The 20,815-nt window shown below is 41.2% G+C and overlaps 1 protein-coding gene across 5 annotated transcripts in view; it reads left to right on the top strand.

The window, feature by feature from the left end:
• sppl2 (signal peptide peptidase-like 2) overlaps positions 1 to 15,136 on the top strand; it is a 55,218-nt gene extending 40,082 nt beyond the window's left edge. Inside the window, exons 14-16 of one of the 5 annotated variants that reach the window (XR_009646170.1) lie at positions 5,496 to 5,718; positions 7,613 to 7,672; positions 11,967 to 11,989. Coding sequence is in view for 4 of the 5 variants with exons in the window: in XM_060846027.1 (XP_060702010.1) it covers positions 5,496 to 5,656; positions 7,613 to 7,672; positions 11,967 to 12,164 (419 nt within the window). In the remaining variant the exon portion in view is untranslated. Of the gene's footprint in view, positions 1 to 5,495; positions 5,720 to 7,612; positions 7,674 to 11,966 lie in introns of those variants that run through there. The other 4 variants (XM_060846027.1, XM_060846029.1, XM_060846028.1 and 1 more) reach the window with 4 other exon arrangements.
• Positions 15,137 to 20,815: the final 5,679 nt, after the last annotated feature.

The following is a 20,815-nucleotide window of genomic DNA, read 5'->3' as shown; positions in this document are numbered from 1 at the left end:
CCCATTGGCCCATCTGGTCAAGATCCTGTTGAAATCTGAGGTAACCTTCTTCGCTGTCCACTACACCTCCATGTAGAGAAATATTTTGCTCTTGATTAACATAATAAATAATTAGGTAGAAAATTGTAACATTTCCTTTTAATGTTGAATATCTGGAATACACGTGAAAACTATCAATAACTTGACCTCAATGACCATACTAACCTGTAGAGGGAAAACAAACCCAAGAATGCATAAAATGCTGAAATTAATAGCGTAACCATTAGCATCAGAAAGACAAATGAAAGGTTAATGCTTCAAGTGCAGACCCTTGTCAAAACTGAAGAGTTTGAGAAGACCCTTTATATCTGATCAAACCTCAGTGAGGGGACATGTAAAAAGGTAATTAAGACTTTGTACCAATTTAGTTACTTGTGTAGGAGGCAGTTAATGGATTTAATTGCTTATAATAATGGCATTTAAGAAGTTGAAGAGCCTGAATGAGTTGAGAATTATTAGATCAGCCATGACCTTACTGAATGGTAGAACAAAATGGGCTGAATGGCCTGTTTCTGCTCCTATGTGTTGTAACAAGCCTTTTGGATGAACAAATTGATGAATCAGTCATGCTTCTCCAATATAAAGGTAAACAGAATGGGATTATCCAAAGGAAAGTTAGAGCTAGAGCCTGAATTTAGAGTAACAGAGATACACAGCATGGAAACAGATCCTTCAGTCCAACTAATCCATGCCGACCAGATATCCGAAATTAATCTAGTCCTATTTGCCAGCAGTTGGTCGATATCCCTCTAACCCCTTCCTATTCATGTATTCATTCAGGTGCCTTTTAAATGCTGTAATTGCACCAGCCCTCATCATTCCCTCTGGTAGCTCATTCCAAACACGCACTACTCTTTGTGTGAAAAAGTTGCCCCTTAGGCCCCTATTAAATCTTTCCCCTCTCACCCTAAACCTATGACCTCCAGTTCCACACTCCCCTAACTCAGGGAAAAGACTTTGTCTATGTTCCCTATCCATGCCCCTCATGATTTTATAAACCTCTATGAGGTCACCCCTCAGCCTCTGATGCTCCAGGGAAAACAGCCCCAGCCTATTCAGCCTCTCTCTGTAGCTCAAACCTTCCAACCCTGGCAACATCTGTGGCTTCACTGGAGGCTCACTGACAATGTTATCTAGTATGGTGATGAAACATTTGAAAACAAACCTTCCAGTTCAGTGAGCAAGCTTATATCCAGATCCTTGTAAATCTTTTCAGAACTCTTTTTCAAGTTTCACAACATCCTTCCTATAGCAGGGAGACCAGAATTGCACAAAATATTCCAAAAGTGGCCGAACCAATGTCCTGTGCAGCTGCAACATGATCTCCCAACTTCTGTATTTAATGTTCTGATCATTAAGGGAAAGCTTACTAAACACCTTCTTCACTATCCTATCTACCTAAGGCTCCACTTTCAAGGAACAACAAAGCTGCACTCCAAGGTCTCTTTGTTCAGCAACAGTCCCCAGGATTTCACCATTAAGTGTATAAGTCCTGCCCTGATTTGCTTTTCCAAAATGCAGCACCTCACATTTATCTAAATTAAATTCCATTTGCCACTCCTCAGCCCATTGGCCCATCTGATCAAGGTCCTGTTATACTCTCAGGTAACCTTCTTTGCTGTTCACTACACCTCCAATTTTGGTGTCATTTGCAAACTTACTAATTATACCTCCTATGATCACATCCAAATCATTTATGTAAATGGCGAAAAGCAGTGGACCCAGTGCCGATCCTTGTGGCACATCACTGATCATAGGCCTCCAGTCTGAAAAGCAACCCTCCACCACCACGCTATGTCTTCTACCATCCAGTCAGTTCTGTATCCAAATGGACAGTTCTCCCTGTATTCCATGTGATCTAACCTTGCTAACCAGTCTATCATGAGGAACCTTGTCAAACGCCTTACTGAAGTCCATATGGATCATGTCCACCACTCTACCCTCGTCAATTCCCTTTGTTACTTCTTCAAAAACCTCAAATCAAGTCAGTGAGACATGATTTCCCAAAGACAAAGCAATGTTGACTATCTCTAATCAGTCCTTGCCTATCTAAATACATGTAAGTCCTGTTCATGATTCCTTCCAACAACTTGCCTACCACCGATGTCAGGCTCAGCAGTCTGTAGTTCCCTGGCATTTCCTTACCACCTATCTTAAATAGAGGCACCACGTGAGCCAACCTCCAGTGTTCCGGCATCTCACCTGTGGCGATCGATGATCCAGATATCTCAGCAAGGGGTCTACCAGTCACTTTCCCACCTTCCCACAGAGTTCGAGGGGGACACCTGATCAGGTTCAGGGGATTTATTCACCTTTATGCGTTTTAAGACATCCAGCACAACCTCCTGTGTAATATGGACATTTTTCAAGATATCATCACCTATTTCCCCACATATTCTATCTTCCACATCCTTCTCCACAGTAAACACTGATACAAAATACTTGTTTACTATCTCCCCCATCTCATCTGTTCCGCACAAAGGCTGCCTTGCTGATCTTTGAGGGGTCCTATTCTCTCCCAATTACCCTTCTGTCCTTAATGTATTTATAATATCCCTTTGGATTCTCCTTAACCCTCTTAAGTTTACTCCTACTGCCATTATACTCTTCTAAGGATTCACTCAATTCCTGCATGTCTATATCTGATATATGCTGCTTTATTTTTCTTGACCAAAACCTCAATTTGTCTAGTTATCCAACATTCCATACACATGCCAGCCTTGCCTTTCACCCTAACAAGAACTTAGTTTCTGGGCTCTTGTTATCTCATTTGTGAAGGCTTTCCATTTTCCAGCTGTCCTGTTACCTGCAAACATTGCACCCCATCAACTTTTGAACGTACTTGTCTAATACCGTCAAAATTGGCCTTCCACCAATTTAGAACTTTAACTTTTAGATCCAGCATAACCTTTTCCATCACTATTTTAAAACTAATAGAATTATGGTTGCTGGCCCCAAAGTGCTCCCTCATTGACATCTCCGTCACCTGCCCTGCCTTATTCCAAGAGTACGTCAAGTTTTGCACCTTCTCTAATAGGCACATCCACATGCTTTATCAGAAAATTTTCTTGTACACACTTAACAAATTCCTCTCCATCTAAATTCTTAGACTGGTATTACCATGTTATTATGTTTGGAAAGTTAAAATCCCCTACCATTGCCACCCTTTTATTCTTACAGATAAATGCGATCTCCTTACAAATTTGTTTCTGAATTTCCCACTGACTATTGGTGGTCTTTAGCACAATCCCAAGAAGCTAATCATCCCTTTCTTATTTCTCAGTTCCTCCCAAATAACTCTCTTGGATGCATTCCCAGGAATATCCTCCCTAAGTGCAACCATAATGTTAACTCTTATCAAAAATGCCACTCCCCCTCCTCTCTTGCCCTCATTTCTAACCTCCTTATTGCATTGGTTTCCGGGAACATTAAGCTGCCAGTCCTGTCCATCTCTGAGCCGTGTTTCTGTAATTGCTATGGTATGCCAGTTTCATGTTCCTAACCATGCCCTGAGTTCATCTGCCTTCCCTGTTAGACCTTGTGCATTCAAATAAATGCACTTTAATTTTACCTCGTTCTCTGCTTTGTTCCTGCTTGCCCAGACTGTTTGACTTGCTCCTTTCCTCAACTTCACCAGTCTCAGACTGATGTCTTTCCTCACTATCTCCCTGGGTCCCACCTCCCCAACCTTATTAATTTAAATCCTCCCAAGCATCTCTAGCAAATCTCGTTGCCAGTATATTAGTCCCCTTCCAATTTAGGTGCAATCCATCCTCCTCGTACAGATTCCAGTTATCCAAAAATGTGAATCCTTCTCCCATACACCAGCTCCTCAGCCATGCATTCATCTGCTCTATCCTCCTATTCCTACCATCACTAACTCGTTGCACTGGGAGTAATCCAGATATTACTACCCTTGAGGACCTCCTTTTTAGGTTCCTGTTTAACTTCCTATATTTTCCCTTCAGAATCTCTTCCTTTTTCCTTCCACTGAGGTTAGTTCCAATGTGTGCAACAACCTCCTGCTGGTTCCACTCCCTTTTGAGAATATTCTGCACTGTCTCTAAAATATCCTTGATCCTGGCATCAGAGAGGCAACACAGCGTTGTAATTTCTTGCTGTCGGCCACAGAAATGAATGTCTGTGCCTCTGACTGGAGAGTCCCCTGTCGCAATCGATCGCTTGGAACTTGATGCACCCCTCATTACATTAGAGCCAGTCTCAGTACCAGAAACTTGGCTGTTTGTGCTACATTCCCTTGAGAGTCCATCACCCTTTAAATTTTCCAAACAGCATACTTGTTTGAGATGGAGATAGTGCGAGAGTCTCCTATGGCTATCTGCCTCCCTCTCCTACCTTTCCTGCAGTAACCCATCTACCTGAACTGTATCTGTAGATTTTCTCCCTTCCAATAACTGTCATCCATCACATCCCCAGCTCCTGTAAATACTTTATTGCCTCTTAACAGCCGCTCCAACTGACCCATGTGATCTGATAAGATTCACAGCCAAACACACTTACATAATCATCAGTAATATGGAAATTCTCCCTAATCCCCCACATTCGACAGGAAGAGCAGATCGTTGCACCTTAACAATCTACAGAAAATAGTACAGTCTTACTGCTCTTTAAAAAAAAACACTGCTGCAGGCTAACATGTACCTGTTTTATATTTTAAAATTTTAATCAGGAGATAGATCTCAATAAAACATATAACCAAAAAGAACCCACTCTACTCACTATTTTAAAAAAGGCAGCAAAGTTACACTTTGAAACCATGTGAGCTCTCCCACATCGTTCCTTCAAGGTTAGCTGTGAATTTTGCTGTTTTTAAATTTTTCTTCAATGCTGTCTGATGTTGTTGAAGTTAAGATTCACAGCAGTGTGTACAAAGTCCTGGAGGGAAATGAGGCTGACTCTAGATTAGTGTAATTAAATATTAAAAGCATTCATTTAAGAGGTCTTACGAGGAAAGGCTGAGAGAGTTGGGTCTGTTCTCATTGGAAAGAAGGCGGCTAAGAGGGGACTTGATAGAGACATACAAGCTGATCAGAGGATTAGATAGGGTTGACAGTGAAAGTCTTTTTTCCTAGGATGATGATGTTAGCTTGTACAAGGGGGCATAACTACAAATTGAGGGGTGATAGATTTAAGACGATGTCAGAGTCAGGTTCTTTACTCAGGGAGTGGTAAGGGCGAGGAATGCCCTACCTGCCAATGTAGTCAACTCAGCCACAATAGGGAGATTTAAACAATCCTTGGATAAGCACATGGATGATGATGGATAGTGTAGGGGGACGAGCTGAGAATAGTTTACAGGTGGGCACAACATGGAGGGCCAGAGGGCCTCTTCTGCGCTGTATTGTTCTATGTTCTAAGAGAGTACTGTACAGTGAGTTTTTCAAGGTTTTACGCTCACCTTTCATGTTTATACAAGTGTCTGTTCTCTTCCACAGCTTATGGCATTGGACTTCTCATTACCTTTCTTGCCCTGGCACTAATGCAGACGGGTCAACCAGCACTTCTTTACCTGGTCCCGTGCACTCTGATCACTAGCATCTGTGTGGCTTGCTGGCGCAAGGAGGTGACAATGTTCTGGAATGGAAGTGGATTTGCGGTGAATACCAGTTTGATATGAGTGAATAGAAGATATTTATTTTTCAAAGTAATAACAATAAAGTTAAGTAAATTTGCAGTTTTTCCAACATACTGGTCCATCTTGAGACTGGTATGAACAGGTTTAACCATGTTGTATTGGATCGTCTGAAACCTTGATATAATCTTAAGAAAAATCTATTTATGATTAAACGTCACGTTGTTGAAGTGTCAGTTTAATTCAAAGTCTGATTGACCTCTGAAGTAAGGAAGACTAACATATTTATTGGAAACTGTGTTGGATATCTTGAATTACTGTTCACTTTATGCTGATTGAGCTAGAGTCTGAGGGTTGGAAGTGGGAATTTGTTTTGCTTCTGTCCCCATTGTTAGCATTAAGTACTCCCCAGTAAGGTATAATGTGGACCAGATACAGAGTAAAAACTCTCTCCAACCCTAATAAGCTCACAAATCAAGTACAGCACTACATTGTAAAATCTCCATGTCCCAACCTTTAATTTTGAAAAGAATATAGTTCATGATACCATTGAGCTATTCCATTATTAACATTGTATGGTATTGGTTGAGCAGACCTTTGTTGTAGTTTGTTTTGATTTGTTTTATAAATAATTTAACTTCATTTTTATCAGTTTGCCTTTTTTGAAATACAATTCTAATAATTGTACTAATTTGTCGATATTGTATGTCTATGTTCCTGTTTCTCGAGATTAATTGTTAATTGTTACTGTTGACATCTGCTGAAGAGCAGTCTTACTCTCTTCTATTTGTCCATTTGTCGATTGTCAAGCAGCCATAGAGTGAAAACTGTCCTTGGTGAGGAAATCAGCAGGGTCTCTTAAGGCGAAGCCAGGTGTAAAATATCACACATTTGAAGTTCCCATGACTGTCTAATGACTGGCCTTGCATGGATTTCCAATGTCTTGCTCAACCACTGAGCTTGACTCACTTGCAAAACATCTCACTCCGGCCATTCATAGTTAAAGCCGTAATGATGTTTGTAGTTAGTGTCAAGCAATAGAGTGCGGATTGGGTCAGTTGCATTGTATTAACTGGTTGAACTTTCATCTGTGCACATTTGGGGATTCTTTGAAGTTTAAATCTGCCAATCTGTATTTAAAGACATTAGACTATCTTTGTTGTATGTGTTCCATTCGGGAATTTGTTTGCACTCCATTTTGTTCAAGCAGGAACTTGAGGTGATTGTGGATTTCTAAATAGTTTGGCTTGATGATTCTTAAAAGTGATGAATTTTTTTTTTGTATGTGGTAAATGCCTGTTTATTAAAAAAAGCTGCTGTCTGCCCCCAAGATTTCGTAGTTCACTTTCAAATGATTTATAATTTATGTTCAAAAGTTCTTAGCATATCCCATTTCCATCCTTGGAAGTCAACGCTTGCCCAGCCCTTTCACAGAATGTGGATTCTGCTTGTTTACAGCCTGAGGGGCCAGTTGAACTGTAAAAGCTGTCCTAATTGTCCATTTATTGTAAGTGATACTTGGCAGTAAGTATGACTGAACATCCCCTCCTTACAGGAGCTACTGATGTCAGCTGTAGTGCTACATTGTGCATCTGCCTGATTGAATCTGAATTTGGTCTGTTATCTTTTAGTCCTTGGCTCCTGTACTTTTAATGTGGAGTCCCAAATCAGACCCTGGACAGTATGCTGTTTATTTTTGAAACAAAGGACAGAAGGCCAAAAGGCTTGTAAAATTTTCTTGATTAGAAAATTGAGGGGGCTGTAAATTGGGAGATAGAGAATCTTGACAATAGACTCATTGCTTTGTACAGTTTCAAAATCTGTAGTAACCTGAGGGGTAGAGCCTGCCTGGTGTTGGACATAGTCTCCATCACTATTAGGTGCTTTATTGTATTTAGTGAGAAGGAAAGGGAGCTTTTTATTTTGAAAGTGCATGTAACATTTAAAAATATTATCTCTCTCTTCTAAACCAAATTTCAGACCAGTTCACAAGATGTTGCCTTGAGTGTTTCTTCACCACCTCCAACTGCGTCCAAACTGGTAAGTTGGTTGCAAGTCACACTGGCCAAGAAAATTTGTATAAAGTTAATGCATTGATGGAATTCACTTCGAGTGGAAGCAACATATGAAATATCCCTTCTACTAGTAATTCGTAAATTGATGCTGGATCATATAAAGTGAAAACCAAGAACTTTGGATACTGGAAATCTGAAATAAAAATAGTGAGCACTGGAAAAACTCAACAGGTTTGGCAGTGTCTGTGGAGAGCAGAACAGTTAATGTTTCAAATCCAATGTGATCCTTCGGAACTGAGGGGTTGGGAAAATTAAGGTTTTTGTGCTGTAAACTTTGGAAGGGGAGAAGTGAATAGAGCAGATAGTATAGGTTCCCCAGAAATAATCCTGGGAATCTGATGTTCTGTAATGAATTATGATCTAGGAGGAGATTGAAGAAGTGTCTGAGAGTTGGCTTCCAGTCTCTGCATGGTAGAGGTGCCAGAGCAGATGGCAACAGGATGTCAGCAAGTTTGGAAACAAAGTCAGGGTTGGACCTGAATGGACAGAGTGCAACATGTTCAGAGAATGACAGGTTAGTGAAGGGAGCAGAGAAATTAAAGTGGCCATTTCACAGCAACAGCTTTGCAGAGCACCTTCTCCTTACCCTCAAGAATAACCCATAAATAGACTTATACAGCATGAAAATAGACCTTTCATGCCAACCATAATCCCAAACTAAACTAGACCCACTTGCCTGCATTTGGCCCATATCCTTACAAACATTTCTTATTCATATACTTATCCAAATATCTTTTAAATGCTGTAACTGTACCTGCATCCACCACTTCCTCTGGAAGTTCATTCCACACATGACCACACAGATCACCCCTTAACCTCCTGTGCTCCAGTGAAAAAGTGCCAACCTTTCCAGCCTATTTGTATAACTCAAGCCTTCTATTCCTGGCAACATCCTGGTAAATCTTTTCTGAATTCTCTCTAGCTTAATAATATTCTTTCTATAACAGGACGACTGGCCACTGTTTGAGAAAGGTGGTAAAGAAAAGCCAGGGAACTATAGTCCAGTGAGCCTGACATCGGCAAGTTGTTGGGAATCCTGAGGGACAGGATGTACATGTATTTGGAAAGCAAGGACTGATTAGGGATAATCAACATGGCTTTGTGCGTGGGAAATCATGTCTCACAAACTTGATTTAGTTTTTTGAAGAAGTAACAAAGAGGATTGATGAGGGCAGTGTGGTAGATGTGATCTATATGGACTTTAGTAAGGTGTTCGACAAGGTTCTGCATGGAGACTGGTGAGCAAGGTTAGATCTCATGGAATACAGGGAGAACTAGCCAATTGGAAATTGAACTGGCACAAAGGTAGAAGACAGAGGGTAGTGATGGAGGGTTGTTTTTCCGACTAGAGACCTGTGACCAGTGGAGTGCCACAAGGATCGGTGCTGGATCCAGTACTTTTTGTCATTTATATAAATGATTTGGATGTGAGGATAAGAGGTATAATTAGTACGTTTGCAGATGACACCAAAATTGGAGGTGTAGTGGACAGCGAAGAAGGTTACCTCAGATTACAACGGGATCTTGATCAGATGGGCCAATGGGCTGAGAAGTGGCAGATGGAGTTTAATTTAGATAAATGTGAGATGCTGCGTTTTGGGAAAGCAAATCATAACAAGGCTTATACACATAAATGGTAAGGTCCTAGAGAGTGTAACTCAACAAAGAGACCTTGGAGTGCAAGTTCATAACTCCTTGAAAGTGAAGAAGGTGTTTGATGTGCTTTCCTTTATTGGTCAGAGTATTGAGTACAGGAGTTGAGAGGTCCTGTTGCGGCTGTACAGGACATTGGTTAGGCCACTGTTGGAATATTGCATGCAGTTCTGGTCTCCTTCCTATTGGAAAGATGTTGTGAAACTTGAAAGGGTTCAGAAAAGATTTGCAAGGATGTTGCCAGAGTTGGAGGATTTGAGCTATAGGGAGAGGTTGAATAGGTTGAGGCTGTTTTCTCTGGAGTGTCAGAGGTTTATAAAATCATGAGGGGCATGGATAGGATAAATAGAAAAAGTCTTTTCCCTGGGTTAGAGGAATCCAGAACTCAAGGGCATAGGTTTAGGGTGAGAGGGGAAAGATATAAAACAAACCTAAGGAGCAACTTTTTTCACTCAGAGGGTGGTATGTGTATGGAATATGCTGGCAGAGGAAGTGGTGGAGGCTAGTACAATTGCAGCATTTAAAAGCATTCTGGATGGGTATATGAATAGGAAGGGTTTGGAGGAATGTGGGCCGGATGCTGGCAGGTGTTATTAGATTGAGTTGGGATATCTGGTCGGCATGCATGAGTTGGATGGAAGGGTCTGTTTCTGTGCTGTACACCTCGTTGAGTCTATGACTGGAACTGGACACCAGTACTCCGAAAAAGCCTCAGCAACATCCTATTCAAGTTCAACATGATGTCCGAACTCCTACATTCGAAAGGTCTGAGCAATGCATGCAAGTGTGGTAAATGCCCTCTTAACCACCCTGCCTACATGTGATGCAAACTTCAAGGAATTATGTACCTTATCCCTAGGTCTCTCTATTGCACAGCACCACCCAGAGCCCTACCATTAATTGAGTAAGTCCTGCCCTTCCTTGTTTTATCAAAATGCAATATCTTGCATTTATCCAAATTTAATTCCATCTGCCACTCCTCAGCGCATTGACCCAACTGATCAAGCTCTATCCTTCTTCATTGTCCGCTATGCCACCAATTTTTGGTGTCATCTGTAAACATATGAACCATGCCTTCTATATTCTCCCCTAAATTATTTATATAGAATGACAAATGAAAGTGGACCCAGCATTGATCCCTGTGGAACACTGCTGATAGCAGCCTCCATCACCACTCTCTGTCTCCTGCCCTTAAGCCAATTTCCTATCTGGTTTGCAAGCTCACCCTGAATCCCATGTGATCAAACTTTACTAAATAGTCTACCATCCAGAACCTTGACAAAGGTTTTACTGAAGTGCAAGTAAACAATGTCTACTACCCTGCCCGCATCAATCTTCCTGGTTACTTCCTCAAAAAAACTCCATCAAGTTTGTGAGAAACTATTCCCCTTTCATAAAACCATGCCGACTATCCCAAATCAGTCTTTGCCTCTCCAGATGCTTGCTATTTCAATACATCATGTCACACTCATGCTAACATTTCAGTCGTAGGCCTGCTATAACGTTCTAGTGAAGTCTCCTGAGGAATGGCACCTCATTTCTACTAAGCCACTTTTCAGCTTTCATGACTCAGCATAAGTTCAGTAAGTTCAAACCATGAACTCTGTCCTCCATTTTGAGTATCCTTTTCTTCTGAACACCTCCCACTAACTCTTCCTGCCAGTGCCTTGTTTGCATGTTTTTGCTGTCGATATGATTGAACTATCTTCTGCCATTAATAACTAACCTTCCTCTATACCTCTTTTCTACTACTGTTAGCATTCTATTTTCTTTTGCTTTCGGGAATCTTTATCACCTGTGCTACTTGCTCCTTTCTCAACCATTTTTACGGCATAGAACTCCTCCTCAAATGGGACTAGATTGATTTAGGATATCTGGTCAGCATGGACAAGTTGGATGACACGGTCTGTTTCAATGCTGTACATCTCTATGACAATGACTCTATGACTCTCTCCCTGTTCTCCTGTCCTGCTTTCCTGCCACTATTTCCCCACTTACATTGTGAAAGCTACTTCTTTACCACTGGGAGTGTTGTAGAAACGGCCTCGTCCATGTTAATGGAATTGGTGTGTGTAGTGTAAATATGGGTAGCTGGCACAAGAACAAATAATCTGAGCGAATTTATTTGACCTGGAGGTATTGTACGTCTGTGGGCACAGGGAGCACAGTGCAAGTTAATACACTGGCAGCTGAGTTTTGGATGATCTTCAAGTAGTTGCGAAACAATGTCAGACATTAGTACAGGAGTGGAAATAGGTATCTTAGAAGTGGTGCCAATGAAGTATGTTTATTACTGAGCTGTGGTCACTGTTGACATGTATTGAGCCAGTTGTACCGTCCCATTAAACTACTGACCTAGAATATATCAGCGAGTTTGGCATAGATTGAGTCATGATACCTAATACTTTCTGGCCTGTACAACTTTAAGGTTGGAAGTGTTTATCCCCTGAGCAATTGAAGAGGTTAAATTAGTTTACATAATTTTGGTTTGCTGTGGCTTCAGTGTCTGCATTGTGTAGTGACCCACAGTTGTGCATCTGATTACAGTTAGTTGACTTAGAATGGTGTCACACTGACCATTACTTTTATTTATTTGAATGTTGCAGGAAGAACTCTCTCCACAGCCGATATCTTTGGCTTCTGACAGCTGTGCACAGCCTTGTGACAAGTCCACTCCGACAACTTCCCACCACGAGGAGGAAACTCTGACCAATCCACCAGCAGAATTCACAGGATGTACCAATGAAAATGAAGCTACATCCAGTGAGAACTTTTTGCCAAAAGATATGACCTGCCAGTCATAATGCTGATTATTTACCTGTATACAATTTTTAAAGATGCTGATAATGGGTTTATATAAAATTGAAAAGCTCTTTATTGCACGTGTTAACTGAATCACATAGTGGAATGCCAGTTGAGTATGTTTTTTAACCTGTTGAACAACTCTCAAATTCTCCAGGCCAATTTGCAGTGACCTCCTTCCTCAAACTGTTCTCAATCCCACACCAGCAGGGTGAAGTATGCAACAATCCCAACTCCAATTTCAATCCAGTCTGCAATTGCCAACTGTATAGTGATCACTCTTACTCTCATCTATCAAACTATTTGCACTTTCTTGTCATTAGTGCCAGTTATAGAATGAACTCCCTCAATCTTCCCTTAATGTCAAACTCTCAATCCCCATCATGAAATGGTCTTCATTCTTAGAAGAGCTAAATGTTTGTACTTTAGGATGATTTGTTGGAAAGAAACTTGAATGTACCTCACTCTGAGAACTTCTGGGTATTATCAGTTCAACTAGTAATCTGCAGGTTTGAGAGTCATTGCACAAATATAGAGGTACTAACCAACTTTATTCTTTACCATAAATGTCAAACTACTGACCTCTGAGGAGATTTGTGGTTATGTCCTTAAAGTGTTAAGTAAGACTCCACAAATAAGGTCTGATATTTTGTACATTTCTAATTGACATCTCAGTGGGGAAATGCCTGTGACCATCACTGCACCATTAACTGGACAGACTAAATGTTCAGAATTTAGTCATCAGTGATGTTATCATTTAGATATCATCTAAACAAAGTACATATCAGTGTTTTGGGTTTCTGATGACAGAAGCCATACATCTAAAAGTCGTCTTTGTGACACAAACATGGGACCAGTAAAGTGTTTGTTCCATCGAGTCCAGAGTGCATTAACAGAGCATTGAGGTGGAACAAAATTTAACTTTAGAACTAAGTTGCCATTGCCACATGACCTCTTTAGAAGCATTTGTTTAAAGTCTTGCTCATTTCCTTGCTTTCCCAAAATGCAACTGCAAAAGGCAATTATCTTGAAGTTGCCAGCCATCCTTAAGTCTCTCATCTGACCACACATTTCTCGAGTTCATTCAGGTGTATTCTGCTTGAAGACAAACCCTTGGCTTGTTGTTGACTGATGCTTCATCTTTGGCCATTTATCTTTCCAGTGTTTGTCAGTGATGGTTTGTCACTGCCTTGTACTCTCATTGTAGGGTGAGGGTGCAGGTCCCAATCCACCACAGCCAGAATGGAAATTGAACCCACAGTGTTGGTGTTAATATGAATCATGTGCTAGCCATGTAAGCTGACTAGCTCCTAAATTCAGTTGTGTCTGTATCTGACATCTAACCTAGAGGCAATTGTAGGAACAGTTGAAATGAGTTACAATTCATCCTGTGTTAAATTAATTCAACACTTAGCTTGCATTATTTATGTTGTTCCACATGTTGATGAAGAAACAGAAACTGCCCCTGTGCTTACACACTTTGATAGCTCAGCAAATGTGTCTGCTAATCTTTTTTTGAATGACAGCCTCACATGTTATAAAAACACACATTAGTAAGAATTTTGGCTGAATGCTTAAAAAGGTTGATTCTTCTCAGCAATCGGGTGTGGAGCGCCTTGTGCTTAACATTCCTAAATTAAGCCAGAATCGTAAATGTTGTCAGTGGCCATCTTACTGCAAGATTGGATGAAATGCTGAATGAATGATTGGCCTTGAGCATGAACCATGATCTCTCATTTAAATCATCCCCCAAATTTAAAAATTACATAGATTCCTATAATGTGTTTGGATCATTAGTATTTTTAAATTCTGCATGGAAATACCTTACCTATGAACACTTTTTGAAGCAGCTAACATTTCTCCAATTTTGATTTTTCCAATCTGCAACAAAAGCAAGAATTTATATTGCAGATCAATGGCTCAATCTAAGGTTAATGCCAATACACTGGAATTAATTTATTGCCCCGTTTTAGTGAAAGTATTACAGTGAAACATTTTTAACTTCACCTCCCTTCCAAGTGTTTTTCTCTTTCTCCTGAAAATGCTGACTTCCACATAGTTATGGATTCCCCATATGGTAACCCCATTCAGGTGGCTATTCAAATGTGTGCCACACTGCGACTGCTGTCAGTTGACTGGGGGCATCAGATCAAAACCTGACCCTGTTCCTTCAGAACAGCCTGGATATTGATTGAATGGGAGCCCTGTCCGATATTTTATTATGTTAAACAGTTGAGCATACAAGTAGTCCTTGGCATACTCGAGTCTATTTGCAAATTGATTTGTGGGAAGACATGCAGGACAATATAAAATAGTCATTTGTAAGTTTGTATGTTTGTAGCCGTATCTTTAAAATTACACCCCTGTGTGGGATCGTGTTGTCATGTATGAGTATTCATAATTTGGATGTTGTAAATCAGGGAGCCCCTACATGTTGATCTTGCACCTCTGCTGGTATCAAACTCAATTCAACACTGGCATCTCTTAGCTTCTTAATGCCCCATGACTACCTGAGATTTCCCATCAAAAATAATGTACAACTATTATTGGATCACTGGTAGAAGTGTTTTAAAGAATGCTTGGAACTTCAAGTTGTTGGGAAAAAAAAACAATTTCTAAAAACAATTAGCATGTTTAATTGTGCTTCTGAAATGTACCTTTTATTAGCAGAAAGCATATCCAAAATAGTTGGATAGGATTTTACAATATTTGGATTCTGATTGGAGTGAATTTAATAGGCCTTTTCCCAACTTAAACTATCTCAGACTTATTTATTTTCAGTCTTTGTCACAACTCAAATAGGCAATTGGGAATTACAGCAAACTTTGTTTTAACCGGCACTTTATCAACCGGCATTCTTGATAAACCGGAAAACATTGTATACCTCAAATACCGCGATCTATCGTGATATCCAAGTATTTATGTTGTAAATAAAGTATCACAGTGATGTGTCTACCCTCTGCATTATGTTTCTATTATTTACTGTGTGTTTTACATGTTTTGATGCTTTTACATAGTTTTTTTGGGGGTTGTTGATTCTTTGCTTAATCATGGTTTACTGCGGTTATGCATAGCTTCTTGATTATCGGAATATTTGATCAACAGGTACACTGGTCCTATAGGTGCCGGTTACTAAAAAGTTTGCTGTATAATGAACTGTCTTAACCCCATGTGGAAGTGTTACCTTTAGTTGCTGAATGCAAATCTTCTTTTCTGTTCCTGTGAGGTAGAGCGAGTGGATGTGCAGTAACATTTGGTACATAATGTAGAATTGCATTGGAATTGCATTGCATTCAGCTCAGTGGCAAACCATTTGGCTCAACTAGACCATGCCAATGTTTGTACTACTCTCAAGACTCCTACTGCCATTCCTTATCTAACTATCAGTAGAATTCTATTTCCTTTCCCATACAGCTTTATCTATCCTTATTTTAAATTCATTGATACTATTCATCTGAAACCACTCCCTGCAATAGAGAGTTCCCTATTCCCACCATTCTAGATTTATATTCAGAATCCCTTATTTAATTTCTTGGTCTCTAACTTTGATCTTCCCCACAACCAAAAACATTTTCTGTAAACTCAATCAAAAACTAATAATTATCAAACCTTCTAATGGGACATCTCTGCCTCCTCTTTTCAAGAGAACAGTGACCCACCTGTTTGACCTATTTTGACAGGTACAAATTTCTGGTGTCATCTTTATCAGTCTTTTCTGCATTGTTTCCAACACTCCTATAGAATATTTTTTAATCATATGGTGATCAGAAGTGTATGAAGTACTCCTTCTGGTGTGGTCTGACCAAGGTTCGATTCAAATTTAGGAGAATTTTACTTTTCAAATCTATCTCTCTAGAAATAAACTCTCAAGCTTTCCATACCAGTAAAATGAGCTTTAATTTTAAAGGCTAAGATATTATTTTAAACCTATTCATTTGCAATGCAATTACTTTTAAACCTCGTAGGGTAATGTTGTTGTGAATGAGTACAACATATAACCAGAGACTTTTCAGTTGGGGCTAATCTGCCCACCAATACTTCGAATAATTCATTGTTATAATTTTTCCGCAACGAGTGCTGGTGTGATTTATCAGCTAAAAATTGGACATCAGCCATGTCCACATGCTTTGACTGAATAAGAATAATCTCAGCTATTTCAGTTTTGCATATTTATTTTTGGTTGAAAGAAGGTGTGAGTTTTCTTTTCTTGTCGGTGGTCTTTTTGACAATCACTACTCAGTATTTTTGAAAAAGATGATATACCAGTAGTTTTCAAATGAAGCACAATTCCTATTAACCTTGGTTCTGTACTCAGCCCTGCCGATTCCCAATCTTAGTTGGAATAATCTTAAACCATTGAGGTAGGCTATTCAGCCTGTTATGTCAGCTTAGTGAAAGGACTGGCCAATTAAACCCAAGCTTCTGTCTTTTCCCACTTGCCATTTAACAAGTGCTCAGATGTAAATCCTCCTGTCCCCAGGTTAGCTCAGTGATGGTTTGCCATTGCCTTCCACACTCAGGAACACAGGCCTGAAATCTATCTCAGCTGGAGTTGGAATCAAGCCCACACTGTTGGTGTAATTCTAAACCACACAATAGCCATCACAGCTAACCACCTCCTTTTTCTCCATAAGCCTGTGAATCTGTTCATGTCAAATATATATCCAGTTGCCTTGAGAGGGGTAATGTAGAACCTGATGCCAACACCCTTTCTGGTAGTGAGTTGCAGAACTGTAACATGCTCCTTGTTTGATTTTTAAAAATCTCCTAATTTGTCTTTTTTGGTTCTTTTACCAACTATTTTAGTGGGCGGCACGGTGGCCCAGTGGTTAGCACTGCTGCCTCACAGCGCCTGAGACCCAGGTTCATTTCCCGACTCAGGCGACTGACTGTGTGGAGTTTGCACGTTCTCCCCGTGTCTGCATGGGTTTCCTCCGGGTGCTCCGGTTTCCTCCCACAGTCCAAAGATGTGCGGGTCAGGTGAATTGGCCATGCTAAATTTGCCCGTAGTGTTAGGTAAGGGGTAAATGTAGGGGTATGGGTGGGTTGCGCTTCGGCGGGTCGGTGTGGACTTGTTGGGCCGAAGGGCCTGTTTCCACACTGTAAGTAATCTAATCTAATCTGTCCTTTCTGGTGACTACCCCATTTCTGCAAGAAAATAGGCTTTTCCTGCAACATTTAAAGATTTTTCAATCTCCATCCCTTAATTCAACTGCATTTGCTACTTTCTCCCTCATGAGCACTTAGATTACACTGTCTGTATGTTGTTCCTCCCGAAGTGCCTCAGTTTCTCAATTACTGCATTAAATTGCATGTTCATACCATGTAACCAATCTGTCAATTTAAATTCTCTACCTTTTACCAAACCCCTCTACAGTCTATCTTTGTAAGCTTTTCCAATCACTCCACTTTTCAATCTCATTTTCCTCTTTTACGATGTTTCTTAAAATCTTCCTTTTGGACAAGGTTTACGTTTGATTTCATTTAGTATTTTGTCATTTTTACATAATGCCTTTGGGAAGCACCATGGGAGGATTTATTGGGTTTAAAATGCTATGTAAATACGGGTTGTGATTTGTCATCCTGAAGTTTGTTACTATCCTTCCTTCCACTTACTACGTTGTCAAGTTTTGTAATATCCATAATATTGTAATACCTCCTTTCTACGTTGTCTGCTAGTCTTTTCTCACCCATTCTCCCTGGTTCCTGCTAGTCTTTTCTCACCCATTCTCCCTGGTCCCTGCTAGTCTTTTCTCACCATTCTCCCTGGTTCCTGCTAGTCTTTTCTCACCCATTCTCCCTGGTTCCTGCTAGTCTTTTCTCACCCATTCTCCCTGGTTCCTGCTAGTCTTTTCTCACCCATTCTCCCTGGTTCCTGCTAATATTACCATACAGTTTCCTCCGAGGCCATCTGGGTTTTTCCTGGCTTTTGGTGACGTTCTGTGTCTGACGTGTGTTACTTTTTGTTTTATTTTTACCTTTGCTTCCTTGTCGTGCGAGGAGCTGAAGTTTCCAGTCTCTCAACTTTCTCTTTAAGAGAGTATACTTTACTATCTGCACCTTCCTTTCTCATTTATTGTTTTCCTAACTAATCCGTTCTTGCACTTGAACTGTGCTAGATTTCTGTCCTATCACTGAAACTGGCTCTCGTCATTTTTCACTATTGATTATTATTTTTTTCAATAACTTGAATTTTACTATGACTGTTATTTTCCAGATATTCTCCCACTAAAACAAATCCTAATTTGTTCTCTACAATAGATTCAGCATCTCTCCCTTTCTTGTTGGTTTAACAGCACTAATTAAGAACGTTCTCCTGTGCATATTTTAGAAATATTTTACCCCTTTGATTTTTGCTTTTCTTTTCTTTCCCTATATTAGGCTTTTGGAATCCTTAATGATATCCAATTATTTTTATTTATTTGCCGTCATTCAGTAGTGTAGACCTTGAGTATTCTTAGGTTGAGTGGGGGAGGGTAGACATTTCTCTAAAACTTGCTTCTCCCTCTCCTTCTCAGTGTTTAGGGATTTAGAGTGAACATGCAGCATGTAACAAGCTCCCTTTCTGTTCCTTGGCTGTAATCAAAACAGAAGAGAGTGAAGACTGCAGATGCTGGAGATCAGAGTTGAAAAATGTGGTGCTGGAAAAGCACAGCAGGTCAGACAGCATCTGAGGAGCAGGAGAATCGACATTTCAAGCATAAGCCTTTCATGAGGAATCTGGGGGTTGGGGGAAGGTGACTAGGAAGGCGATAAGTAGATGCAAGGTGAAAGTAAGAACTGCAGATGCTGGAGATTAGAGTCAAGATTAGAGTGGTGCTGGAAATGCACAGCAGGTCAGGCAGCTTACGAGGTACAGGGAAATTGACTATTCAGGCAGGAGCCCTTCATCAGGAATGAGGCTAGAAGCCTCAGGTGTGGAGAGATAAATGGGAGGGGGTGGGGCTGGGAGGAAGGTAGCTGGGAGCGCAATAGGTGGATGGAGGAAAGGGGAAAGTGGTAGGTCAGAGAGGAGGATGGAGTGGATAGGTAGGAAGAAAGAAAGAGTGACAGGTGGGACAGGTCATGAGGATGGTGCTGAGCTGGAAGTTTGGAGCTGGGGGTAAGGTGGGGAAGAGGGGAAATGAGGAAACTGATGAAGTCCACCTTGTTCCCTGGGGTTGAAGGGTTCTGAGGTGGACGTTGGGGCGTTCTTCCTCCAGGCCTCGGATGGTGAGGGAGTGGCGGTGGAGGAGGCCCAGGACCTGCATGTCCTTGACAGAGTGGGAGGGGGCGTTGAAATGTTCAGCCACAGGGTGATGGGGTTGATTGGTGCAGGTATCATGGAGATGTTCCCTGAAGCGCTCTGTGAGAAGGCTCCCCAGTGTAAAGGAGACCACATCGGGAGCAACGGATGCAAGTGCAGGTGAAACTTTGCTGGATATGGAAGGGTGATGGTAATACATAGGAGCAGAGTTAGACCGGATAGATGGGAAGGAAGATGGGACTGGTAGGACAGTTCAAAAGGGCAATGTTGAGTTGGAGTCTTTGATCTGGGATGAGATAGGACGAGGGGAGATGAGGAAACTGGTGAAATTGATGTTGATGTCGTGTGGTTGGAAGGTTTCAAGGCAAAAGATAAGGTGTTCTTCCTCCAGGCATTGGGTAGCTGGAATTTGGCGGTGGAGAAACCCAGGACTTGCATGTCTTTGGCAGAGTGGATGGGGGAATTGAAATGGTCGGCTGCAAGCCAGTGGGGTTGTTTGATGTGTGAAACGTTCTGTGAGTTGGCGTCCTGTCTCCCCAATGTAGAGACCACATCAAGAGCAACAGACACAGCAGATGAGGTATTTGGATGTTCAGGAAAATCTCTGCTGGGTGTGGAAGGATCCTTTGGGACCTGAGATGGAGGTGAGGGGGGAGGTGTGGGCGTAGGTTTTACACTGCTTGTGCTGGCAAGGGAATGTGCCGGGAGTGGAGAGTGGGTGGGTTGGTGGGGAGTTTGGATCTGACGAGTGAGTCTGGGAGGGAATGGTTTCTGCGGATAGCTGGCAGGAGTGGGGAGGGTAATAATCTCTGGTGTGGTGGTGTCTGACTGTAGGTGGCAGAAATGGTGGAGGATGATGCGCTGTATGCAGAGATTGATAGGGTTGGAGATGAGGACCGAGGGGCTCTATCCTTGTTGCGGTTGAAGGGTTGGGGTTCAGGGTTGAAAATGCGGCAAGTGGAGGACATGCACCGGAGGTCATTGTTGACCACGTGAGAGGGGAAATTGTAGTCCTTGAAATAGGAGGCCATCTGGGATGTCCTGGAGTGGAATTGCTCCTCCTGGGAGCAGATATGGTGCTGATGAAGGAATTGGGAGTAAGGGATAGCATTTTTAACAGGATGGAGGTGGTAGGAGGTGTAGTCCAGGTAGCTGTGGGAGTCGATGGGTTTGAGGTAGATGTCCACGTTGAGTTGGTTGCCGGAAATTGAGACGGATCATGATTTTCTCCTGAATACGTTATAGTTAGGAATATTTAGTGCCTGTTCCTTTTCATATTTAAACCAGGACCCCATTATTGCCAGTACATCATGGCCCCATGCAGCAACTTGGTACCCATAACTCATTAACCTTGTTTGTAGCATACCTCACAAAAACAATAGTAACTGTAACACAATTGTTTTTTCT

This window comes from Hemiscyllium ocellatum, chromosome 28 (genome assembly GCF_020745735.1).
Source record: "Hemiscyllium ocellatum isolate sHemOce1 chromosome 28, sHemOce1.pat.X.cur, whole genome shotgun sequence".
In the NCBI taxonomy this organism is placed as follows: Eukaryota; Metazoa; Chordata; class Chondrichthyes; order Orectolobiformes; family Hemiscylliidae; genus Hemiscyllium; species Hemiscyllium ocellatum.
This window is presented reverse-complemented; position numbering and strand designations above follow the sequence as displayed.